The sequence below is a fragment of the Pimephales promelas genome, chromosome 16 (genome assembly GCF_988280905.1).
Source record: "Pimephales promelas chromosome 16, fPimPro1.hap1.1, whole genome shotgun sequence".
Lineage (NCBI taxonomy): Eukaryota > Metazoa > Chordata > Actinopteri > Cypriniformes > Leuciscidae > Pimephales > Pimephales promelas.
The window spans coordinates 400,828-428,060 of NC_142784.1; the positions used below are offsets into that span (position 1 = coordinate 400,828).

Below are 27,233 nucleotides of genomic sequence, written 5' to 3' on the forward strand. Positions count from 1 at the left end.
AATCATACCTGATTCAACTCATTAGCTCATTAACCCATGTGATAATGAGCTTATGACTTGAATCAGGTGTGTTTGATTAGGGAGACAAAGAAAACATGCAGTATAAGGGGTCCTCCAGGACAGGTTTGAGCACCACTGGTTTAAAGCATCCTTAGTGGTTACAGATCACTGTAAACTTGTAGAGTACAAATAATACCTGAGCTCAGAGATCACAAGCATCTGCTCTTATTTGAATCCAAGTTACAGACAAATACATCATATATCACAAATGCATTATGATGCCTTAGTATAGCTTTTATTTTCATAGACAAGTAGTGATGAGAAACAGATAGAAAGGCATAAATGCATATGTCGAACAGCTGATATTCTTCATCTTCTCGGCCCCTAAAGACGATCTTCTCTTCAGTTGAGTTCAGAGATTGATAGAGGAGAGTGATGGAGGAGTTCATCATCTTCTCCATCAGTAAAAATGTTCACCTCCTAGTTGAGCTCACAGATGGTGATGGAGGAGCCGACTCCAGACCAGAAGCGGAAGCTGGCGAACAGCGGCCCGTGGAAGTCTGTGTGAACGCAGCAGATCTCCTGGGCCTGAGAGTGTGAGACACGGTAGAAAGCCAGCACTCCGGCCTGCTGGTCCACGTACACTCCCACACGCCTGGCTTTAGGACCTGCCAGAGCCGTCTCTTTCCCAGCGTGCCACAGGGAGTAGGCCTTGCCGGACCAGTAGAGGCTCCAGGAGTGTGTGTTGTGGCCCAGTCTGGCACTGTCATCCGCTGAGGAGCGATCCATGTCTTTATATGCCACGCCGACCGTCACCTGCACACAGCAATGATCCGCCTCATCAACATCAATCTGGCTCACACGCATACAGGTGGAAGGAGGAAGAGAAATCTCACGACTAGACAAGAAGATGTGTTTATTGTCTGTTTGATAGGATCCCCAATCTACTAATCTGATTATAATGTAGGTCCAATTTAGAGTTTTTAGTGCCTTCTTTTACGAACGCTAATTTTGGACAAATTAAATTGGGACAACAATATGGCGTTGTATTCAAACTTCTCAGGCATAGCTGAAATGATGCTTACCAAGTTTTACTTCATTACAATAAAGTGCTGTGAGAAAGAGCCTCAGATCATGTACCTGCGCTGATATCGCAGAGGTTCCCCTGCTTTTGACCAAGCGGCAACATTCTGATCTGAAAGATGAAGCCTACCCGTAAGTGTGTAAAACTGCAATCCATCTCAGATCCGCTAGAGGCCGGTCCCAAAAGGGAGCAAATATCCATAGACGTCATGTTATAATGTCCGTTTTCACAGCATAAATTCGTATGTTTACAGTTTGGTCCCATGGACGTTTATTGTAATCTTCAATATGTTCCGCGTGCCTGACAACTGTGAGGGGGGTGAATTTTTTCTTACTTGTTAGTTTAGATCATAATTAGATATAAAACGTATGAAAAATAAGGGCAGTTAACTTTGATTGACTGTTGTGCTGTCTTAGACTGGTTCAGACCTGGGTCGGTCTATCAGGTGCTGTCTTAGACTGGTTCAGACCTGGGTCAGTCTATCAGGTGCTGTCTTAGACTGGTTCAGACCTGGGTCGGTCTATCAGGTGCTGTCTTAGACTGGTTCAGACCTGGGTCGGTCTATCAGGTGCTGTCTTAGACTGGTTCAGACCTGGGTCGGTCTATCAGGTGCTGTCTTAGACTGGTTCAGACCTGGGTCGGTCTATCGAGTGCTGTCTTAGACTGGTTCAGACCTGGGTCGGTCTATCGAGTGCTGTCTTAGACTGGTTCAGACCTGGGTCGGTCTATCAGGTGCTGTCTTAGACTGGTTCAGACCTGCGTCGGTCTATCAGGTGCTGTCTTAGACTGGTTCAGACCTGGGTCAGTCTATCAGGTGCTGTCTTAGACTGGTTCAGACCTGGGTCGGTCTATCAGGTGCTGTCTTAGACTGGTTCAGACCTGGGTCGGTCTATCGAGTGCTGTCTTAGACTGGTTCAGACCTGGGTCGGTCTATCAGGTGCTGTCTTAGACTGGTTCAGACCTGGGTCGGTCTATCAGGTGCTGTCTTAGACTGGTTCAGACCTGCGTCGGTCTATCAGGTGCTGTCTTAGACTGGTTCAGACCTGGGTCAGTCTATCAGGTGCTGTCTTAGACTGGTTCAGACCTGGGTCGGTCTATCAGGTGCTGTCTTAGACTGGTTCAGACCTGGGTTGGTCTATCGAGTGCTGTCTTAGACTGGTTCAGACCTGGGTCGGTCTATCGAGTGCTGTCTTAGACTGGTTCAGACCTGGGTCGGTCTATCAGGTGCTGTCTTAGACTGGTTGAGACCTGGGTAGGTCTATCAGGTGCTGTCTTAGACTGGTTCAGACCTGGGTCAGTCTATCGAGTGCTGTCTTAGACTGGTTCAGACCTGGGTCGGTCTATCGAGTGCTGTCTTAGACTGGTTCAGACCTGGGTCGGTCTATCAGGTGCTGTCTTAGACTGGTTCAGACCTGGGTCAGTCTATCGAGTGCTGTCTTAGACTGGTTCAGACCTGGGTCGGTCTATCGAGTGCTGTCTTAGACTGGTTCAGACCTGGGTCGGTCTATCAGGTGCTGTCTTAGACTGGTTCAGACCTGGGTCGGTCTATCAGGTGCTGTCTTAGACTGGTTCAGACCTGGGTCGGTCTATCAGGTGCTGTCTTAGACTGGTTCAGACCTGGGTCGGTCTATCAGGTGCTGTCTTAGACTGGTTCAGACCTGGGTCAGTCTATCGAGTGCTGTCTTAGACTGGTTCAGACCTGGGTCGGTCTATCGAGTGCTGTCTTAGACTGGTTCAGACCTGGGTCGGTCTATCAGGTGCTGTCTTAGACTGGTTCAGACCTGGGTCGGTCTATCAGGTGCTGTCTTAGACTGGTTCAGACCTGGGTCGGTCTATCAGGTGCTGTCTTAGACTGGTTCAGACCTGGGTCGGTCTATCAGGTGCTGTCTTAGACTGGTTCAGACCTGGGTCGGTCTATCAGGTGCTGTCTTAGACTGGTTCAGACCTGGGTCAGTCTATCGAGTGCTGTCTTAGACTGGTTCAGACCTGGGTCGGTCTATCGAGTGCTGTCTTAGACTGGTTCAGACCTGGGTCGGTCTATCAGGTGCTGTCTTAGACTGGTTCAGACCTGGGTCAGTCTATCGAGTGCTGTCTTAGACTGGTTCAGACCTGGGTCGGTCTATCAGGTGCTGTCTTAGACTGGTTCAGACCTGGGTCGGTCTATCAGGTGCTGTCTTAGACTGGTTCAGACCTGGGTCGGTCTATCAGGTGCTGTCTTAGACTGGTTCAGACCTGGGTCAGTCTATCGAGTGCTGTCTTAGACTGGTTCAGACCTGGGTCGGTCTATCAGGTGCTGTCTTAGACTGGTTCAGACCTGGGTCGGTCTATCAGGTGCTGTCTTAGACTGGTTCAGACCTGGGTCGGTCTATCAGGTGCTGTCTTAGACTGGTTCAGACCTGGGTCGGTCTATCAGGTGCTGTCTTAGACTGGTTCAGACCTGGGTCGGTCTATCGAGTGCTGTCTTAGACTGGTTCAGACCTGGGTCGGTCTATCAGGTGCTGTCTTAGACTGGTTCAGACCTGGGTCAGTCTATCGAGTGCTGTCTTAGACTGGTTCAGACCTGGGTCGGTCTATCGAGTGCTGTCTTAGACTGGTTCAGACCTGGGTCGGTCTATCAGGTGCTGTCTTAGACTGGTTCAGACCTGGGTCGGTCTATCAGGTGCTGTCTTAGACTGGTTCAGACCTGGGTCGGTCTATCAGGTGCTGTCTTAGACTGGTTCAGACCTGGGTCAGTCTATCGAGTGCTGTCTTAGACTGGTTCAGACCTGGGTCGGTCTATCGAGTGCTGTCTTAGACTGGTTCAGACCTGGGTCGGTCTATCAGGTGCTGTCTTAGACTGGTTCAGACCTGGGTCGGTCTATCAGGTGCTGTCTTAGACTGGTTCAGACCTGGGTCGGTCTATCAGGTGCTGTCTTAGACTGGTTCAGACCTGGGTCGGTCTATCAGGTGCTGTCTTAGACTGGTTCAGACCTGGGTCAGTCTATCGAGTGCTGTCTTAGACTGGTTCAGACCTGGGTCGGTCTATCGAGTGCTGTCTTAGACTGGTTCAGACCTGGGTCGGTCTATCAGGTGCTGTCTTAGACTGGTTCAGACCTGGGTCAGTCTATCGAGTGCTGTCTTAGACTGGTTCAGACCTGGGTCGGTCTATCAGGTGCTGTCTTAGACTGGTTCAGACCTGGGTCGGTCTATCAGGTGCTGTCTTAGACTGGTTCAGACCTGGGTCGGTCTATCAGGTGCTGTCTTAGACTGGTTCAGACCTGGGTCAGTCTATCGAGTGCTGTCTTAGACTGGTTCAGACCTGGGTCGGTCTATCAGGTGCTGTCTTAGACTGGTTCAGACCTGGGTCGGTCTATCAGGTGCTGTCTTAGACTGGTTCAGACCTGGGTCGGTCTATCAGGTGCTGTCTTAGACTGGTTCAGACCTGGGTCGGTCTATCAGGTGCTGTCTTAGACTGGTTCAGACCTGGGTCGGTCTATCAGGTGCTGTCTTAGACTGGTTCAGACCTGGGTCAGTCTATCAGGTGCTGTCTTAGACTGGTTCAGACCTGGGTCGGTCTATCAGGTGTTGTCTTAGACTGGTTCAGACCTGGGTCAGTCTATCAGGTGCTGTCTTAGACTGGTTCAGACCTGGGTCGGTCTATCAGGTGCTGTCTTAGACTGGTTCAGACCTGGGTCAGTCTATCAGGTGCTGTCTTAGACTGGTTCAGACCTGGGTCGGTCTATCAGGTGCTGTCTTAGACTGGTTCAGACCTGGGTCGGTCTATCAGGTGCTGTCTTAGACTGGTTCAGACCTGGGTCAGTCTATCGAGTGCTGTCTTAGACTGGTTAAGACCTGGGTCGGTCTATCAGGTGCTGTCTTAGACTGGTTCAGACCTGGGTCGGTCTATCAGGTGCTGTCTTAGACTGGTTCAGACCTGGGTCAGTCTATCAGGTGCTGTCTTAGACTGGTTCAGACCTGGGTCAGTCTATCAGGTGCTGTCTTAGACTGGTTCAGACCTGGGTCGGTCTATCAGGTGCTGTCTTAGACTGGTTCAGACCTGGGTCGGTCTATCAGGTGCTGTCTTAGACTGGTTCAGACCTGGGTCGGTCTATCGAGTGCTGTCTTAGACTGGTTCAGACCTGGGTCGGTCTATCAGGTGCTGTCTTAGACTGGTTCAGACCTGGGTCAGTCTATCGAGTGCTGTCTTAGACTGGTTCAGACCTGGGTCGGTCTATCGAGTGCTGTCTTAGACTGGTTCAGACCTGGGTCGGTCTATCAGGTGCTGTCTTAGACTGGTTCAGACTTGGGTCGGTCTATCAGGTGCTGTCTTAGACTGGTTAAGACCTGGGTCGGTCTATCAGGTGCTGTCTTAGACTGGTTCAGACCTGGGTCGGTCTATCAGGTGCTGTCTTAGACTGGTTCAGACCTGGGTCGGTCTATCAGGTGCTGTCTTAGACTGGTTCAGACCTGGGTCAGTCTATCCGGGCCGGTTTCAGAAAGCTATTTTATACCATTGTATAGTGTTAGACAAGTCTAAAATATACCATAGACTGTCTAATGCAAGTTAGACTGTTTTACAAAAATAAAGACTTAATTTAGACCAAAAAAATTAGACGCCTTACTCCCAGGCTAACTTAGGTCTAAGACTCTATGTTACCTTGGCAACCAGCAGTAACAATCAGTTACAAAACAAACAGCCAACAGAAAACATAATCGACTGTCCACCATATATATTCATCACCATTTCAGTGGTGTCTTTAAGTTCCTTTGGGGTCCTCCTCCCATTTTTTCGTCTTAAAGGGTTAGTTTCGTATTTTACACTCAAAACGATCGTTTTAAGATCGTTTCTGATGAAATAGAACGGTTAAGGAAATTTGGACAAATGCTGCTGTCCCGAGAATTTTAGGTTTGTGTGTTAGTACCAACCCTACCCCACCTCCACAATGGTTGTCTATGTGCACTGGAACAATCCTTCATAAGCTGCATTAAACTTTAGTTTACAAAGTCGTGAAACTCTCCGAGTGGTCTGGGGTGTTCGCTGATATGCTCACACAAACATCGCTGCAAAGATGCTTTCCAACAGGTCTTATCGTAGGTTTTGTCCGACTCCATTGACTTGACTTGGTACAAAAACTCTGTTAAACCTGTTGATCTGATCTGATATTTACCCTTTGCCCGGTCCACTCCAGCTCCCAGTAGCTCGGGCCCCCAGCCAGCGGCTCCGCACACATGACCTGCCTCCAGAACACGAAGCGGTCCGCGTGAGCCGGGTAGTTCTGGCTCTCCGCGCACAGCGTGGCCTTGCGGTAGCCATCAGACAAACGGATCTGACGGAAAACACTATTGGGATCTAGAGTAAGGTCGGTGCGAACTGAAAGGAAATACAACATTAAACATCACTAAAAGAAAGAGAAAGGACATATTTGTACAAAATCAATAACAGCCGAACTCACATTTAAGCATTTCCTCCCGGGTTCTGGGTGCTGGTTTAGCTAGACAACACGATGCTGATCCCTCCACTGTAGAGACACAATAAAGATGTTTAGGCCAAATCTCAGGACAACATGTCTAGGTCACATTTCACGCCTACTCAAAGTGTGTGTACTGTACATATGCATATTTTAGGTAGCGATGGGTGAACCAAAGCTTTTCCAAACTTCGAAGAAATTCAAAGCACTCAAAACACCACATGCTGGTCAGAGCGTGTAAATGCAGCAAAAACTCAATAACGAATAATATTATGAATAAATATGAATTATGTATAAAAATATGAATAAAACACCTTTTAAAAAACAATTGCAAATGTTTTATTGAATGTCATTAACAAATCATTAAATATGAAGTGTCTTTATAATGTGATACTTTATTAAATTGCAGACCTTGTTTTGTTTGTTTTATGGAGAGCTGGGTTAATAAGACCAATGAGAGACTTTTAACCACAACTCTTCCCTTCTATTATACAAATATGTCATTATTTATCATATATAGAAACTCATAGAGACTGGTTGGTGTATTCACAGAAATCATCGCCTTGTTCATCATTATTTACCAGGGTTGGCAGAGCCTTGATTGGTGTGATGTTCTTGCGTTGCAGGAGATGAAGCTTTGGCTTCGGGTTTATCATCCGGTGTCACCGAGGCACACTTTACTTCTGTAATCTGAGAAGCTGAGAAGAAGCGGTTTCAAAATTAGCGATCTAGCCAGAGGAGTTCATTGTCCACTGAGGATAGTGTGCGTTTACCTGGGTTTAGAGAGGGCGGCTGTGATTGGCTGGAGACGACGCCTGGGTCACATGACTGACTGGATGATTGTGCCAGAGTGGCCGCATCGTTCACTGCAGGGGAATATGGGATATCTCACTCTATCATCCTTAGATCACTGATCTACTCATGATAAAGTCACATTCATGAGCACGTTCAGCTGGTGTCAGAATACAGCATTACTCTAGCGTAAGGGCTTTAGTGGCATCTGAGCTTAATCACATGATAAAAAAAATATAAACTTGAGGTTCGGGTCTCCTTTAAATTAAATAAAAAAATGGCTTTGCAGTTTGTTTGTGTTTTAAATACACAATGAATCTCATTCATGAAACACAAGCAGAACGAATTTTTGTGTAAATCGTGTGTAAAGTGGTTAAATTTTCGGATTAAAATGTTGGTATTTTCCAAATGTTAGTTGGTAGCCTACAAAATAAATCTACACCTGCTCCCAGCCACACGTAAAGCGTGCGCTTAACATCCGAACGTTTCACTCATTAATAAGCCTGCATTTTAATTCACCTTAATCGGGTACATATTCACACAGCATTTTGAAAACAATATTATGTTTAGCAATTAAATCCGTTTTTTCTTTTGACTTTTATTATGAGAGCCAGTAATATCATCTGCAATGGTGGAGCTCCACCAGTTTGAATAAGATTTTTCCCAAGTGAACTAATTCGTTTTTTGCGGTCAAGCTTAATGTCGAACCATTTTGTGCACGCGCGTCCCATTTACGACTCATTGGAATTCACTAACACACACACACACATTTCACTATCACATCTGACGTTTACAAAGTATTTGTGAATCAGGAGAAGAGTTTTCAGGAAGGTCTCTTTACGCGCAAATCACTCTCATATTTACTCGTATATTTACGAATGTTTCATGAATGAGACCCCTTGAGTGCATATATAGTGATTTTTAGTGAGATTTAAACATGCAACCAAGCATTTCAGTACAATAAACACGTTTGTGAGAGGAAAGCAAAGACATTTGTTGACACTTTTTAAAAGACACAAAAACATACGTATTAGTGCAACTTTCATGAAGTAAAATCACTGAAAGCCTTTCTCCCGCTATAAAAAATAGTCCCTGACCGTGAACAGCTCCGATGAGTAATATGCATGAACGCTCAAACAAACACAACACAGAACCGGCAGTGAAGCAGCCATAGCCGTGTCTATCATGAATAAAGCACAGCTATTGACCAATCAGAATCAAGGATTGGAACCAACCGTTTTATAACAAGCTATAATAAGAAAACGACGGCGCTATGATGTCCACATTGCTCTGATGATGATCATGTAGCGCCGGACGCCTGTGGTGATCAGACACACCTCGGCTCGCCCAGTCCACTTACATCGTCTTTGTTGACACCCGCCATGTGTGCGCAAACAGAGCGGAAATACTGGCCGGAAAAGGACTAGAACGTCTTCTTCTATGTTTTGTGGCGTGTTGAACCATAAAAGGACCTAAAACTTAATCGCAATTCATTATTTATTCACCAAATAACATTTCCAACAGCGTTCATCCAGCCCGTTCTCATCCCAAGGCGTCATATACTGACGCTTTTGCCAATGCGTAGACATCCGACACACACGACACCCTTTAGCGTCAATATGAGACGCAGATATATACGGGCAGACGGCGCCTCCTAGTGGTGTAACCCTACCCTACCCCAGACCTAACCCTACCCATAACCGAAGCGTGTCATATTGACGCTAAAGGGTGCCATGTGCGTTAGATGAGTACGCATTGGCAAAAGTGTCAGTATATGACGCCTTGGGATGAGAATGCGTTGGTTTATCACATAATCCGTATATCCATCAAGATCAAATCCGATGAGACCGAACGCATTTCATTTGAGTCGATATTCATGAAATTTATTCGGATTTCGGATTTTACTGTTTCCATGAGGCATTTTCCATTGGATATCTCTTAATCCGGATAAAAACGTGTGGATGGAAACACAGCTAATGCTGCTTGGCAACCCTAAACTTCATTATAGTTCAAATTAAAATACTTTTTAATTGCAATTAACTACTTTCTCTAAAATCAATGAGCCAGAAAGAGCATGCGATGTGATTTTACTAGAGTTAATGTGTGTGAGTGTGTGTGTGTGTGTGTGTGTGTGCTCACCGACTCTGAAGACGCGGCTCAGGCTGGTTCTGGTGAGGTTCTCCAACGCCTCTCTGAAAGCGTGCAGAGTGGATCTGACCTCTGACATCATCAGCGCCTGCGGACTCGCGATCTCCATCGCTGCGCTCACACACGGGTCCTCACAATCCAGCGCCGCGAACGCCTGAGGAGTCATTACATGCATGATCTCATGCTGACACTCATGACAAATAATACATCCTTCACGTGTGAGAAACGTAGTCCGACATACGTATTCCGGCAATCCATCTTAACACCGAATATGCGATAAAATAATGGCAAATATTTTGAAACATAAAGCCTGTTGAATTGCACTACTCGAAAAAAATCTGCATTGCATTAACCCTGCTTGCATTTTAATGCAGTGTATTTTTAGGGTTTGCATTTTTATGGGCTGAAATTTAGCATGAATATTTCAATTCAAAACATTTTAAACTCATTTTCATTAGTAAAATTTCAATAATCCATTTTTACCTTTCATATTTTACTACCAAACTATTCAAACTGATTAAAATACAACCTATAATATTCAACAGGCGGTTTTCGGTCCATTTTATGGTCCAGTGGTTCAGATTAGATAGTACATTCATTGTTATTGCACTGTCATGGCAAGAGGAGCATGCATGTAAGCATCTTAGTGTGAATCTCTCTCATGCGTAAATCCTACATCAACAATAACCAACGGTAATTCTAAGCATGATCACAAACATAGAAATGCATGGCAAACATTGCCAATATTTTTGAGAAACCGCAGGCTAATGCTAATGAATACAATTTGTGTCATGCTGGAAACATTTTCTGGTGTTTTTTTTTTCTATTAGAGCCAACTCTTCTTCTTCCATTCAACTCGTGTGGACTGCAGTAATGTATGTACAGCTCTTGCTCTGCTAACTGAACCTTCACTCGACTCTAACTGATGAATGTAGAGTCAGAGAACGTGCATATAGGAATGAGACCGCCAGTGTTTCCGTTTCACCGGCCAGCCGCTGTTTATGTTCAACACTGATAATAAGCATAAAACTTCAGATCAGATCATCATATTAGAGTGATTTCTGAAGGATCATGTGACACTGAAGACTGGAGTAATGATGCTGAAATTCAGCTTTGATCACTGGAATAAATACTATACTCTATATATTCACATAGAAAGCAGCTGATTTACACTGGACTTTTATTACACAATATTATGGTTTTACTGTATTGGTGATCAAATAATAGCATTTCTTGGTGAGCAGAGAGACCAAACTGGAAGCAAACTTAATCTTGTCGTACACTAGCATCTGTGTGTTATATGCCTGCTCTATTAATGTGTGCGGTAGGAGGCGCTCTTACCTGGAGGAGGCTGAGCGGGTCCTGGATGCTCTGCAGGCTCCTGATCTGCTGCTGCTTCTGGCGTAGCAGGGTGATCTCCTGGTGGAGCGTCTGCGTCTGGGCCTGGGTGTGTGTGGAGCACCAGATCTGGTGTGTGTGCAGCAGCTCCAGCACCTGCGACTGGCCGAGCCCCACGCTCCTCAACACATCCCCGAACACGGCCTGGCTGTCCTCCATCAGCTGCTGCAGGGACACCTGGAGGACACAGCCCACCGCCTGTCAACACTCACTGCCACGCTCACCGAGTTTACCTGAGACGGGTTTACCTGAGACGGGTTTAACTGAGACGGGTTTACCTGAGACGGGTTTACCTGAGACGGGTTTACCTGAGACGGGTTTACCTGAGACGGGTTTAACTGAGACGGGTTTACCTGAGACGGGTTTAACTGAGACGGGTTTACCTGAGACGGGTTTACCTGAGACGGGTTTACCTGAGACGGGTTTACCTGAGACGCGTTTACCTGAGACGGGTTTACCTGAGACGCGTTTACCTGAGACGGGTTTAACTGAGACGCGTTTACCTGAGACGGGTTTACCTGAGACAGTTTACCTGAGACGCATTTAACTGAGACGGGTTTAACTGAGACAGTTTACCTGAGACGTGTTTACCCGAGACGGGTTTACCCGAGACGGGTTTACCTGAGACGGTTTACCTGAGACGGGTTTACCTGAGACGGGTTTACCTGAGACGGGTTTACCTGAGACGCGTTTACCTGAGACGGGTTTACCTGAGACGGATTTACCTGAGACGGGTTTACCTGAGACGGGTTTACCTGAGACGCGTTTACCCGAGACGTGTTTACCCGAGACGTGTTTACCTGAGACGTGTTTAACTGAGACGGGTTTACCCGAGACGGGTTTACCTGAGACGGTTTACCTGAGACGGGTTTACCTGAGACGCGTTTACCTGAGACGGGTTTACCTGAGACGGATTTACCTGAGACGGGTTTACCTGAGACGCGTTTACCCGAGACGTGTTTACCCGAGACGTGTTTACCTGAGACGTGTTTACCTGAGACGGGTTTACCTGAGACGGGTTTACCTGAGACGCGTTTACCTGAGACGGGTTTACCTGAGACGGGTTTACCTGAGACGGGTTTACCTGAGACGCGTTTACCTGAGACGCGTTTACCTGAGACGGATTTACCTGAGACGGGTTTACCTGAGACGGGTTTACCTGAGACAGTTTACCTGAGACGCATTTACCCGAGACGTGTTTACCTGAGACGTTTACCTGAGACGGGTTTACCTGAGACGGGTTTAACTGAGACGGGTTTACCTGAGACGCGTTTAACTGAGACGCGCTTACCTGAGACGCGTTTACCTGAGACGCGTTTACCTGAGACGCGTTTACCTGAGACGGGTTTACCTGAGACGGGTTTACCTGAGACGGGTTTACCTGAGACGGGTTTACCTGGGACGGGTTTACCTGAGACGGGTTTAACTGAGACGCGCTTACCTGAGACGGATTTACCTGGGACGGGTTTAACTGAGACGGGTTTACCTGAGACGGGTTTACCAGAGACGGGTTTACCTGAGACGAGTTTACCTGAGACGGGTTTACCTGAGACGAGTTTACCTGAGACGGGTTTACCTGAGACGGGTTTACCTGAGACGAGTTTACCAGAGACGGGTTTACCAGAGACGGGTTTACCTGAGACGAGTTTACCTGAGACGGGTTTACCTGAGACGGGTTTACCAGAGACGGGTTTACCAGAGACGGGTTTAACTGAGACGGGTTTACCAGAGACGGGTTTACCTGAGACGAGTTTACCTGAGACGGGTTTACCTGAGACGGGTTTACCTGAGACGGGTTTAACTGAGACGGGTTTACCTGAGACGCGTTTAACTGAGACGCGCTTACCTGAGACGCGTTTACCTGAGACGCGTTTACCTGAGACGGGTTTACCTGAGACGGGTTTACCTGAGACGGGTTTACCTGAGACGCGCTTACCTGAGACGGGTTTACCTGAGACGGGTTTACCTGAGACGGGTTTACCTGAGACGAGTTTACCAGAGACGGGTTTACCAGAGACGGGTTTACCTGAGACGAGTTTACCAGAGACGGATTTACCTGAGACGGGTTTACCTGAGACGCGTTTACCTGAGACGGGTTTACCTGAGACGCGTTTACCTGAGACGGGTTTACCTGAGACGGGTTTACCTGAGACGGGTTTACCTGAGACGCGTTTACCTGAGACGGGTTTACCTGAGACGGGTTTACCTGAGACGGGTTTACCTGAGACGCGTTTACCTGAGACGCGTTTACCTGAGACGGGTTTACCTGAGACGGGTTTACCTGAGACGGGTTTACCTGAGACGGGTTTAACTGAGACGGGTTTACCTGAGACGCGTTTACCTGAGACGGGTTTACCTGAGACGGGTTTACCTGAGACGGGTTTACCTGAGACGGGTTTACCTGAGACGGGTTTACCTGAGACGCGTTTACCTGAGACGGATTTACCTGAGACGAGTTTACCTGAGACGGGTTTACCTGAGACGAGTTTACCTGAGACGGGTTTACCAGAGACGGGTTTACCTGAGACGGGTTTAACTGAGACGGGTTTACCTGAGACGCGTTTAACTGAGACGCGCTTACCTGAGACGCGTTTACCTGAGACGGGTTTACCTGAGACGGGTTTACCTGAGACGGGTTTACCTGAGACGGGTTTACCTGAGACGCGTTTACCTGAGACGGATTTACCTGAGACGAGTTTACCTGAGACGGGTTTACCTGAGACGAGTTTACCTGAGACGGGTTTACCAGAGACGGGTTTACCTGAGACGGGTTTAACTGAGACGGGTTTACCTGAGACGCGTTTAACTGAGACGCGCTTACCTGAGACGCGTTTACCTGAGACGGGTTTACCTGAGACGGGTTTACCTGAGACGGGTTTACCTGAGACGGGTTTACCTGAGACGCGCTTACCTGAGACGGGTTTACCTGAGACGGGTTTACCTGAGACGGGTTTACCTGAGACGAGTTTACCAGAGACGGGTTTACCAGAGACGGGTTTACCTGAGACGAGTTTACCTGAGACGCGTTTACCTGAGACGGGTTTACCTGAGACGGGTTTACCTGAGACGGGTTTACCTGAGACGAGTTTACCAGAGACGGGTTTACCAGAGACGGGTTTACCTGAGACGAGTTTACCTGAGACGGGTTTACCTGAGACGGGTTTACCTGAGACGGGTTTACCAGAGACGGGTTTACCTGAGACGGGTTTAACTGAGACGGGTTTACCTGAGACGCGTTTAACTGAGACGCGCTTACCTGAGACGCGTTTACCTGAGACGCGTTTACCTGAGACGGGTTTACCTGAGACGGGTTTACCTGAGACGGGTTTACCTGAGACGGGTTTACCTGAGACGCGCTTACCTGAGACGGGTTTACCTGAGACGGGTTTACCTGAGACGAGTTTACCAGAGACGGGTTTACCAGAGACGGGTTTACCTGAGACGAGTTTACCTGAGACGGGTTTACCTGAGACGGGTTTACCTGAGACGAGTTTACCAGAGACGGGTTTACCTGAGACGCGTTAACCTGATAAGGATTTACCTGAGACAGGTTTGCCTGATACGGATTTACCTGAGATGTGTTTACCTGAGACGGGTTTACCCGAGACGTGTTTACCCAAGACGCGTTTACCCGAGACGCGTTTACCTGAGACGCGTTTACCTGAGAAGCGTTTACCCGAGACGCGTTTACCTGGTGTGCTTCCGAGGCTTGGGGGAGGCTCTGAACAACCCTCTCGCGGTCTGCAATGCTCCCTTCGATCCGGGTGTTCAATCCTATCAGCTCTTGCTGTATAATCACAAAGATACACAGTATAATGTCAATTGAATGTATCACAGTCCAAGACACACACACACACACACACACACACGCACAACAAAAACAATAAATAACCATAACCCTATCTTATTGTAAGTGTCAAGCAGCAGTAAAAAATAATAAAGCAAGCAAAATCACGCGTATGCTAAAGAGTTATAGAGATCACACTAATCAATTCAAGAGCTTCAGTCGTTACGTCGGGATAAGAGTCCCATGTAACTACAGCTATAGGAATGAATTGGCCAAATTTGATTGGAATATAACTGGGATGTAAGGGGCGGTTTAAGGTTTGATAGTGCATGTAAACAGATCAGATTGCAAACACGGCGTGATGGCATGTAATGATGTAAGAACTAGCGGTTGTTGTTGAACATAAGCCGTGTCCCCATCCAAAGGCCATTCCTCCCCAGGCCGCGTGCTGGTTACTGGGACGGTCTATGGAGGATTGCTCTTGTTGCTTAGCAACGGTGACTGCCAGCAGTGGCGTTCGTACTGAACTTTTGAAAGTTATATTCAACTGTCTGAAAACAAAACAGGGTCTAAAGATGTTAACCGTGGTCCATTCATGTAGAAACTATACAAAATCTCATCTTATTAACATAGGTCAACATTTGAATAGCTTTCTTTTCTTTTTTTGTATCGTTAGATATTTGAGGAAGTTTTAACTTATTAGTTGCATTTAAAAGTGTAATGTTCTTTAAAAAACATTCAGCACGATGTATCTTGGGATAGGCTGGGAAGGATTCATCCATTCAATGAAGCCTCTTATTTGAAACACAGTCAGGCAATCTAAATTTCTCTTAAATTTTCGGATTGAAAAACAAATAGTGTCCCTGTAAACGCAGCGAGTGATCAGTAATGTTTCCTCAGATGTTTCTCTATTAAGAGGTTGTATGTGGACAATGCAGTTTCAGTAATGCAGGTTTTGCTGATCTTTTCTTGACACTTCTGAAGACACGTTTGCTTCTTTTGTGTCAGTGTCACACATGAGTTCGGGAACTTGAAAGTCCTCACATTCATACAGCAGTATTACACTGACTTCAATCAACAGATGGGATTAGAAAGAAGCTCTTCTGGTGCTGGTCCATTTATACCGCTAAACCAGAAGCGCACTTCAAACTTTTCATTTCATAAGGAATAATGACTTTTTAATGCGCAATGATTGAGAACACTGATGAATACATAAACTCACAAATATTGATACAAAGGCCCAAAGTGTACAATAGTGAGGGAACAAAAAGGATCCCGATATATGATCGTTCAGCCCTAATCTGTTAAATGTTCGTAGACAGATCGTAGTATATGGTGTTCACAGTCATTTGGTGATTAGTTAGAAACATAGACTGGTCTCTCTTGGCTAACTGCTATTTGGTCAGACTAGTTCTTAAGACAGTGTTTATGTGACCTCGCCCTGGCCTCTTAGTGAGAACACACATCGTCCCTTACATATTATGATATGTGTGATTCACACACAAATGCAATGAAAATGAAATGCAGCCGCGCACCTGAATCTTGTGTTGTTGTTCATCCGGACGCACCACCTGATGGCCCTTGTGTCCCAGAAGGCCACACTCGTCACAGACGCGCTGTTGGTCGAGGCAGCAGTACAGCTCCAGCGGCTGCTGGTGAAGCGGACAGAGCTCCGGTGATCCCGTGGGAAGAGTGGGATACAGGCCGGACGGCTCCGCACACACGGGCACCGACGGGGGGCCGTCCCGCTCGCTCAGCCTCAGCTTCTCCAGCGCCTCCATCAGCACGTTGCTTCTGGCCAGCACGGGCCTCGGGGTGAAGCGCTGTCGGCACTGAGGACACTCGCAGGAGCCCTTGCTGGAGGGCTGGTCCCAGTGCTTCTGGATGCACACCAGGCAGTACGTGTGTCCACAGGGAAGCGTGGCAGGGTCGCTCAGGGTTTCCAAGCATATCGGGCACGCAAACGCCTCCGGAGCCCACGCAGCTGAAGCCATGGCACTGAGAATACACCGGAGAGGGAACCTTATCCAAGGCTGGACACACTGGTACAATCCAAGGCTGCAGACACTGGACACACTGGAACAATCCAAGGCAAAGTACAAATGCTGACTGAGGTACATCTCCTTTTAAAACCTGAACGGGTGTGGTTTAAACTAGTATTACAGGTTCTTTGGATGGGTCTAGCTAAGCACTGCACATATTTGTAATGGCCAAAATGACATAGTGGGAGAGAAATGAGAGGAAGGCTGACAAACCTGTCTATCTGGTCAGGGACTGGAGGGTTTGAGAAGTATCTGTTCAACTAAAGACATGACATAATAAAGATGTAATGTGTGAGGTCATGAAACAGTTCTGATAATGAGTCACATCGTGCCTGCTGGTCAGTTCCTGTTTTTTTTAATATGGCAGAACCTCCTTACCACATCCAACTCAATACTATATACACATGTAATCGCCAGAACTATTAGCAAAGAGGGTTTAAACTAGACATGACAGCCTGAATGAGGAGGAACACAATACATGGGCAAGTCCCTCATTCTCTAAAACATTTCACACAGAAATGCCCAAAAGAAAAATAAATATACTAAAATGTATTTGAAATACATTTATCTTATGCTAAGTTAGGAAAGGCAAGTTTATTAATGCAACACATTTCATAAACTATGGCAATTCAAAGTGCTTTACACACAAAAAAAAGAATTAAAATAATCGCAAAATAAAAGCAAGGAAGGTTAAAATGGTTATAAAAGGAATTAGGAATTAAAAGGAAGAGATATGTGATACAGTTATGAAATGAATTAAGATGATACATTGAGAACTTATTTGAACTCATTGAACTTCTTATTTGGCGACACACCGGTGTATCATATTTCTTCCAGCTCCCAGTGTTACTGTGAGATTTCCCCATGCTGATTACACTGTGTCTGTGGTGTTTTTCCAGCGCATAAGCGTCTCCGATGGACCCGGTTCTCCCCTAACATCGGACGGGGGAGCTCTAGGACTGACTCAGTAAGTATCACTAAAACTGCCAAAGTGTTCCACAAATACATTTACTAAATTGGTATACTTAAAGCCTGCTAAATTGAAAAAACTTCAGTATAATTGATTGTGCTAAACTTGAACTATTGCAAGTATACTTTAGGTACAAGCGGTACATAAAGTACCGCTTGTACCTTTAATATCTTGAATTTAAAAATATCTTGAATTTAAAAACTGATATTATACAAATATCATACTATCCTTAATAATAGTGAGATTAAAACACATTTTAGGTTCAATATTAAGAGATGTGCATTGTGTAATAAAGAAGTACTTCAATAGAGTTTAATTATAATATTTATATCAATACGTCTCAAGCAATATGTAAGTAAATATGTTAACGGTTGGCGATGTGTATCGTCTACGATAATACTGGCGGTTTTAGCATCATAGGCAGGTGACGTGAGATTTATAGAGGTCAATGAGCTTCCACTACATGGGGACCGGGAAACATTGACAATGAAGAGGATTGCGTAAATGCAGGGCTTTTTTAGAAAAAGATAAGTACTTGCTTACATCACACCAAATATCCCACAAAATACAAAGTATACTTCCAAAACCATCCAGAATGAAGTGATTGACGTTTTGGCATAAAAAAAAAAGTATGACACTGCTGATTTAGCTGCATTCTGTTTAAAAGGTGATGGCACAAGGGACGGGTGCGACGTTGAACATGTGTCTGCTGTAATCCCCCTAGTGTGAGATGATGTGTCAGAGGAAGCTTGATGCCCGTGTCATGGAGCATCAGTGTTCAGGCTTTACTGCCTCAAAGGTTGAGGAGGCATATCCCCTCCATCCACTGCTATAACCAACAGCTTCACCTCTCAAACATACATGCAATTCAAAGTAAACCTTGAGCCAGAAGAGTCGTTGACTTGTCAGGCTCCCTACTCTGTTTTTCAGCCATCATCCTATCTGTGCGAGATCTGCCCGTATCTCAAGAGATTGCAAGAAAACCCCTGGACAGGTTATTTTGAAGTCAGCAAAGGTGTTGAAGAGAATAAGGAAATCATTTATGGCATTTTTCACTTTCCATAGTTTCCAATGATGGCGTTTGTATGCCAACATTAACAGCGGAAGTGCTCTTTACTTTACACACGAAAGCAAAACACACATGCACTGTTATGAATGCCTGATCGCCTATTTGGGGTCAGCAGTTGCTTGCGGTTGGGCTTGGGTGCGGTAAACGCCTAGTGTGATCACTCCGTACCCTATCCGGGTGTGGTTCGCTGAGTTGTCCCTGGCCCGTGTGGAAGAGGTGGACCAGAGCCGGTTCAGTTGGGCTTGGGTGCGGTACACGTGTAGTGTGATCACTCCGTACCTTACCCGGGTGTGGTTCACTGAGTTGTCCCTGGCCCGTGTGGAAGAGGTGGACCAGAGCCGGTTCAGTTGGGCTTGGGTGCGGTACACGTGTAGGGTGATCACTCCGTACCTTACCCGGGTGTGGTTCACTGAGTTGTCCCTGGCCCGTGTGGAACAGGTGGACCAGAGCCCGGTTCAGTTGGGCTTGGGTGCGGTACACGTGTAGTGTGATCACTCCGTACCTTACCCGGGTGTGGTTCACTGAGTTGTCCCTGGCCCGTGTGGAGGAGGTGGACCAGGGCCCGGTTCAGTTGGGCTTGGGTGCGGTACACGTGTAGTGTGATCACTCCGTACCTTACCCGGGTGTGGTTCGCTGAGTTGTCCCTGGCCCGTGTGGAAGAGGTGGACCAGAGCCGGTTCAGTTGGGCTTGGGTGCGGTACACGTGTAGTGTGATCACTCCGTACCTTACCCGGGTGTGGTTCACTGAGTTGTCCCTGGCCCGTGTGGAAGAGGTGGACCAGAGCCGGTTCAGTTGGGCTTGGGTGCGGTACACGTGTAGGGTGATCACTCCGTACCTTACCCGGGTGTGGTTCACTGAGTTGTCCCTGGCCCGTGTGGAACAGGTGGACCAGAGCCCGGTTCAGTTGGGCTTGGGTGCGGTACACGTGTAGTGTGATCACTCCGTACCTTACCCGGGTGTGGTTCACTGAGTTGTCCCTGGCCCGTGTGGAGGAGGTGGACCAGGGCCCGGTTCAGTTGGGCTTGGGTGCGGTACACGTGTAGTGTGATCACTCCGTACCTTACCCGGGTGTGGTTCGCTGAGTTGTCCCTGGCCCGTGTGGAAGAGGTGGACCAGAGCCGGTTCAGTTGGGCTTGGGTGTGGTACACGTGTAGTGTGATCACTCCGTACCTTACCCGGGTGTGGTTCACTGAGTTGTCCCTGGCCCGTGTGGAAGAGGTGGACCAGAGCCGGTTCAGTTGGGCTTGGGTGCGGTACACGTGTAGGGTGATCACTCCGTACCTTACCCGGGTGTGGTTCACTGAGTTGTCCCTGGCCCGTGTGGAACAGGTGGACCAGAGCCGGTTCAGTTGGGCTTGGGTGCGGTACACGTGTAGTGTGATCACTCCGTACCTTACCCGGGTGTGGTTCACTGAGTTGTCCCTGGCCCGTGTGGAGGAGGTGGACCAGGGCCCGGTTCAGTTGGGCTTGGGTGCGGTACACGTGTAGTGTGATCACTCCGTACCTTACCCGGGTGTGGTTCACTGAGTTGTCCCTGGCCCGTGTGGAAGAGGTGGACCAGAGCCGGTTCAGTTGGGCTTGGGTGCGGTACACGTGTAGTGTGATCACTCCGTACCTTACCCGGGTGTGGTCCGCTGAGTTGTCCCTGGCCCGTGTGGAGGAGGTGGACCAGGGCCCGGTTCAGTTGGGCTTGGGTGCGGTACACGTGTAGTGTGATCACTCCGTACCTTACCCGGGTGTGGTTCACTGAGTTGTCCCTGGCCCGTGTGGGAGAGGTGGACCAGATCCGGTTCAGTTGGGCTTGGGTGCGGTACACGTGTAGTGTGATCACTCCGTACCGTACCCGGGTGTGGTTCGCTGAGTTGTCCCTGGCCCGTGTGGAAGAGGTGGACCAGAGCCGGTTCAGTTGGGCTTGGGTGCGGTACACGTGTAGTGTGATCACTCCGTACCTTACCCGGGTGTGGTTCGCTGAGTTGTCCCTGGCCCGTGTGGAAGAGGTGGACCAGAGCCGGTTCAGTTGGGCTTGGGTGCGGTACACGTGTAGGGTGATCACTCCGTACCTTACCCGGGTGTGGTTCACTGAGTTGTCCCTGGCCCGTGTGGAACAGGTGGACCAGAGCCCGGTTCAGTTGGGCTTGGGTGCGGTACACGTGTAGTGTGATCACTCCGTACCCTATCCGGGTGTGGTTCGCTGAGTTGTCCCTGGCCCGTGTGGAACAGGTGGACCAGAGCCCGGTTCAGTTGGGCTTGGGTGCGGTACACGTGTAGTGTGATCACTCCGTACCGTACCCGGGTGTGGTTCGCTGAGTTGTCCCTGGCCCGTGTGGAAGAGGTGGACCAGAGCCGGTTCAGTTGGGCTTGGGTGCGGTACACGTGTAGGGTGATCACTCCGTACCTTACCCGGGTGTGGTTCACTGAGTTGTCCCTGGCCCGTGTGGAACAGGTGGACCAGAGCCCGGTTCAGTTGGGCTTGGGTGCGGTACACGTGTAGTGTGATCACTCCGTACCGTACCCGGGTGTGGTTCGCTGAGTTGTCCCTGGCCCGTGTGGAGGAGGTGGACCAGAGCCGGTTCAGTTGGGCTTGGGTGCGGTACACGTGTAGTGTGATCACTCCGTACCTTACCCGGGTGTGGTTCGCTGAGTTGTCCCTGGCCCGTGTGGAAGAGGTGGACCAGAGCCGGTTCAGTTGGGCTTGGGTGCGGTACACGTGTAGGGTGATCACTCCGTACCTTACCCGGGTGTGGTTCACTGAGTTGTCCCTGGCCCGTGTGGAACAGGTGGACCAGAGCCGGTTCAGTTGGGCTTGGGTGCGGTACACGTGTGATCGCTAACCACAACAGCTGTGTGCTACAGTCATCATTATGACAACAAACATCTATCACTACTTTGATCCTACATTTTTACACTTTTCAAATAATTTAATTTCTGAGCATATTGCAATTTGTTTAGAGTTGATTTAAAGACCCCAGCGAGCAGAGCATTACAAAAGTCAACGAGAGAGAAAAAACAAACGTGTTGATAAGTTTTTTCCACCACGGAGAAAGATAGCATGGGAAAAAATGACACTTTAATGATGTGTTCATGACACTGCACGGCATAAATGCTAAATCTGTTAGGCAGTCTATCAGCGAAAGCGCGTTTCTTCCTGCTTTCCTCAAAACAAAATGTTGCCTGGTGGATAAGCAAGCGCGCTGAACATGAAGTGCAGTCGGGTCAAGTACACCCCCAGATAGCAAACTGACATCGAATTAACGTTGAACCAACGTCAGACGCGGCATTCTTCAAAGCTAAATGAAAATCGAAAATTGGTTTGCTTTCATAACGTTGAAACAACGCGTTGATTTCAAGTTGATTTTCCGTTAGTTTTGAAAGAATGACGCGTCTGACGTTGGTTCAACGTTAATTCGATGAGCAAAACAATGTCAGATCAACGTTGTTTCGATGTCATATTTCCACGTTGATTCAATGTCAGTTTGCTATCTGGGCCCTCACACGCCACACGGAAAGTCCAGTCGAGTTTCTGCAGGCATGCAGCAGCCCAGGACTTACTGAACCCCAAGTAATAGGTTAATGTTTTATTTATAAGCAATACATAATTTTAGTATGTAACAACTGGACTGATCAAACACACAATTGTTCCAGTTAAACTTCACAACCCCTGACCCAGGCCGAGATAATTGGCACACTATCCAAGTGTTAAGTTTCGTTTGTGTAAATCCTTCTTATAGTTTATGAAAATCATTTGCACTGTTTGTATTTTTGTTTAAGCAAGACAATTTTCACAATTGATTTCACTCACTGCAGCACTATTTGTGTTTGTGGTTCATGTAAAGATTGAATATATAAAGTCACTTTTTACTTCAGTGTTCTGTTATTATATAACAATGTTTTTATTTACTTCACTTCCTGAACTTTTTTTGGACAAATCTACATTGTCAGTAAATTAAAAAACAGCTGGATTTTCACTGAATGTTGTAAACATTATAATAGTGATATCAAAAGTTGTATGCAAGCTCTATCAAGAAGAATATGATTATATTCCAAAACCAACACCATAAGCAATGTTTGGCCCACATATGATCTCATTTCTGGGGCCTGTCGATGCAAACCTTTCTTCACAAAACTCATCTTGTCTTAAACCATCAGCACATGTATTTCGCTAGCACACTGTCTACAGATAGACAATATCACCTGCCATTTATAATCAGTTTTGACCTGCTGTGATTGTGTGTTTACACGTAGCCTACAGCTGTTTAGCTTAAATGTTTACAATATCAACATATTAACTGATGTGCAACCCTGTAATGAACTTACCTGGCAGTTGAGAAGCAGAACTCAGTCTGAGTGTAATTCGGGATATTAGCGATCAAAACACCGGCATTTCTGATGATTAGTCAGTGAATCGTTCTTTGAAATCGGTTCTTTTTGATGAGTCGATCGAACCGAATGAAGATTCGAGACTCAGAAACTCGTTTAAATAAGGTGAACTACGTTCCCACCCTGCAATTCATCCTACTACAGTATTTTTAACCAATAAAGTATTGTTTATAAATATACGAATGATATATGATTAAATATGATTTATATTAAATATGAAATATGATTACATTCCCAGCGCTTGCACGCTGCCTTTTTCATGGTGGCGTTTTACAGTCAAATCTAAAATATTGTCAAAAACGTCTGTCTTTTGCATATTCACATATAGACAAGGCGTATGCTGTCATGCGAGTAATGTGTTTATAATATTTAACGCGGCGTTCCCGTTTTTTCTGTCATCTTTTGGCAAGCATTCTTCATGCAAATGCTTTTAAACATTTGCGCGTCAAGACAAAAGTCTGTCACGCACGCACACACACACACACACACACACAGAGAGAGAGAGAGAGAGTTGTTTGTTTCTACAAAACAGCACAAAAAAGTAATTTGTCAATTGTTAAACCAAAGAAAAAATATTTAGACACAGACAAATGGTTTGATTTGGACTGTAAGGCTCTGAGAAAAAACCTACGAAATTTATCAAACCAAAAACACCGACAACCAGATAATTCGGACCTCCGCCTTCTTTACTGTGAGACATTAAAACAATATAAAGCCACACTCCGACGGAAAAAAGCACAGTTTCTGCAAAACCAGTTTGAAGAAATTGAAAAATCTATAAACTCACACAAATTCTGGGATAAATGGAAATTATTATACAAACCAAATCAAGAAGTTCTGGCAATCCAAGACGGGGAGAAGTGGAAAAACCACTTCCAAGAATTATACAGCCCGACTCAAACTCAAAACTATAAACAAAATGAAATAACTAATAAACTAGACAATTTGGAAAGATCAATTAAAGAAAATCAAAACCCTTTAGATTTCCCCATAACAATGAAGGAATTGGAAGATAAATTAGGAGCCCTTGAGCCCAAGAAAGCCTGTGGTGTCGACAGCATCCTGAACGAGATGCTGAAACACACGGACCAAAGCTTCAAACTGGCCATGCTGAAACTGTTCAATGATGTTCTGTGTGTAGGGTTCTTCCCTGAGATCTGGAACAAGGGCCTCATCAGCCCCATCCACAAGAACGGAGACAAATCAGACCCCAACAACTACCGAGGCATCTGTGTGAACAGTAACCTGGGGAAGGTTCTCTGCAGCGTCTTAAACACCAGACTTTTAGACTTCCTTATGAAGCACAATGCCTTGAGTAAATGCCAAATCGGCTTTCTTCCAAAATGTCGCACATCCGATCACATTTTTACATTACAAACACTAATTGACAAATATGTACATCAAAACAAAGGACAAATTTTTGCTTGTTTCATTGATTTCAAGAAAGCCTTTGATTCAATCTGGCACAAAGGATTATACCTCAAACTGATCGACAGTGGAATAGGGGGGAAATTTTATGATTTGATCAAATCTATGTACACAGCCAGCCAATGCGCTGTCAAAATTGGAAACCAAAGAACCGAATTCTTCCCCCAGGGGCGCGGAGTGAGACAGGGCTGCAGTTTAAGCCCCACCCTCTTCAACATTTACATCAACCAATTGGCCAATATATTAGAGCATGCCCCCTTTCAAGGTCTCACTCTACACGACACAGAGATCAAGTGTCTTCTCTACGCAGATGACCTGGTCCTCCTGTCGCCCACTAAAGAGGGGCTTCAGGACAGCCTGGATCTGCTGGAGGATTACTGTCAGTCCTGGGCCCTGACCGTCAACCTCCAGAAAACTAGAGTCATGATGTTCCAGAAACGCTCCAGATCTCAGGGACCAACACACACATTCACACTATCACACAGACCCATCGAGAGCACAAAAACATACACTTACCTCGGCCTGAAAATAACTCCAACTGGCAACTTTACTTTGGCTGTGAATTAACTCAAAGAGAAAGCTCAAAGGGCTTTCTATGCCATAAAAAGATCAATCAAAATTGACATCCCAATCCAAATTTGGCTCAAACTTTTCAAATCCATAATTGAACCAATTGTTTTATATGGCAGTGAAGTGTGGGGTCCTTCTATCAAATTTGATCTCTTAAACTGGGAAAAACATCCAATTGAAACTCTACATTTAGATTTTTGTAAACGAATACTCAAAGTCCAAAGAAAGACACCAAACAACGGATGCAGGGCAGAATTAGGCCAATACCCTCTCCTTCTAAACATCCAAAAAAGAGCCATCAAATTCTGGAAACACCTAAAGACAAGCGACCCCAACACATACCATTACCAAGCCCTAAAACACCAAGAGCTGAGCGTAGCGAGGAGTCCCCTGTGCCAGCTGGTGCTGAGACTGACTGGGCTCTCTCCTGCAGAGATCAGCTCGCCTCAGCACACACACACACTCACACACATTCGGCCCGCACAAATTATCAACACAGAACAAGACAAGTACATCACCCATTGGACAAACACCATTAAAAACCAACACAAACTGGAATGTTATTCGGCACTAAATCGAGAGTACACCGTTGCGAACTACCTGAGCACAGTGAGTGATGTGAGACTCAGGAAAACCCTGACGATGTACAGACTCAGCGAGCACAGCCTGGCCATCGAGACGGGCCGGCGCAGACAGACCTGGCTCTCCCGTGAGGACAGACTGTGCCCGCACTGCACCCTGGGAGTGACGGAGACCGAGCTGCACTTCCTCACAGAATGCCCAAAATATAAACACATCAGAGACCATTATTACCCCAAAATTAATAATATATTTCCCCAATTTAACACCTGTAATCCGACCCAAAAACTTTGTTTCATTCTTGGCGAAGAAGCCAAATGCTCAAATATAGCTGCAAAATTTGTAGCATCCTGCCACATCCTGAGGGACGACCAGAAACCAGCAAACATACACTAAACACGCACTCACTCACAGCCTAAGACCTACACACATGTATATAATGTTCAATATTTTTCTTTTTATGTATATGTATATATATATATATATATATATATATATATATATATATATATATATATATATATATATATATATATATGTATGTATATGTATGTATGTGTATATATATGTATATATATATATATATATATATAGATGATTTCTAAATCCATTTTATTTTATTTATTAATCTGTTCATTTTATTATTATTGTTTTATGATATCAGTTTTAATATTTTGTGTACTAAATGTTCCAAATCATTTTCTATGTTGTTTTGACGCTTTGGCAATACAAAATGTATTTTTTGTCATGCCAATAAAGCTTTCTGAATTGAATTGAATTGAGAGAGAGAGAGAGAGAGAGAGAGAGAGAGAGAACGACGCCCGCCAGAATCGATTTCTCTTTCTTTTTAAAGTCCCTCTTCAATGAGCTCAACTCTTATGAAGATGTGTGAGGATGAGGAGTGTGTGAGATCCACATGAAGACTGAAGCGTTGCCTATCTGTTAGATTTATTATTTGTTATGGGCTTTATAAGGCCAGTCGCGTGTAGGTGTAGAGCGCTGCCAGCCAATAGGAACGCAGGAAATTTCAGGGAGGCGGGCCAGAAAAAATACACAAAATCAAAGGTTCGAGTCCCGTCTCGACCACAAATATCATATATTGTATCTAGATTAAAAAATGATTACAAATTCATGTCAAGTACGATTTACATATAATAAACTAAATTTTTGATGAAAATAGAATAAAACTTTTAAGATTTGTTCTTGTGTAGGATGTACGAAATGTCCAATTATCTCAATAAACATTTAAATTATAATAGGGTATAGTTCTCTTTTAATATAGAAAATATTTGAATGTGAATAATTGTAAAGAACATTTTGATAATGTTTTTTTTAGAGATTTTCACATTATATTTATTTACCTATGCACAGAAATCCAATATATACAGTATATGAAATATAACCAGTATACACCAAATAGTAAGTTTATCATTTTATTTATAATACAATAATATACATATTATTATGTAAAACTGAAAAAGGTAATGTATTAAATACTTATAGATTAAACAACAATAACATGAATAATAACAATAATAATA

General features: G+C 45.8%; 1 protein-coding gene across 3 annotated transcripts in view; it reads right to left on the reverse strand.

Moving 5' to 3' along the window:
• Positions 1 to 260: 260 nt before the first annotated feature.
• The window catches only part of ftr86 (finTRIM family, member 86), a 31,729-nt gene continuing 4,756 nt past the window's right edge, over positions 261 to 27,233 (reverse strand). The window contains exons 1-10 of one of the 3 annotated variants that reach the window (XM_039654036.2): positions 23,053 to 23,221; positions 16,192 to 16,732; positions 14,561 to 14,656; positions 10,813 to 11,046; positions 9,463 to 9,625; positions 7,305 to 7,397; positions 7,113 to 7,229; positions 6,517 to 6,582; positions 6,232 to 6,434; positions 261 to 816 (exon numbers count right to left, since the gene is read on the reverse strand). In XM_039654036.2, the coding sequence (XP_039509970.2) occupies positions 481 to 816; positions 6,232 to 6,434; positions 6,517 to 6,582; positions 7,113 to 7,229; positions 7,305 to 7,397; positions 9,463 to 9,625; positions 10,813 to 11,046; positions 14,561 to 14,656; positions 16,192 to 16,650 (1,767 nt within the window). In that variant the 5' untranslated portion in view covers positions 16,651 to 16,732; positions 23,053 to 23,221 and the 3' untranslated portion in view covers positions 261 to 480. Of the gene's footprint in view, positions 817 to 6,231; positions 6,435 to 6,516; positions 6,583 to 7,112; positions 7,230 to 7,304; positions 7,398 to 9,462; positions 9,626 to 10,812; positions 11,047 to 14,560; positions 14,657 to 16,191; positions 16,733 to 16,911; positions 17,079 to 23,052; positions 23,222 to 27,233 lie in introns of those variants that run through there. The other 2 variants (XM_089120823.1, XM_089120822.1) reach the window with 2 other exon arrangements.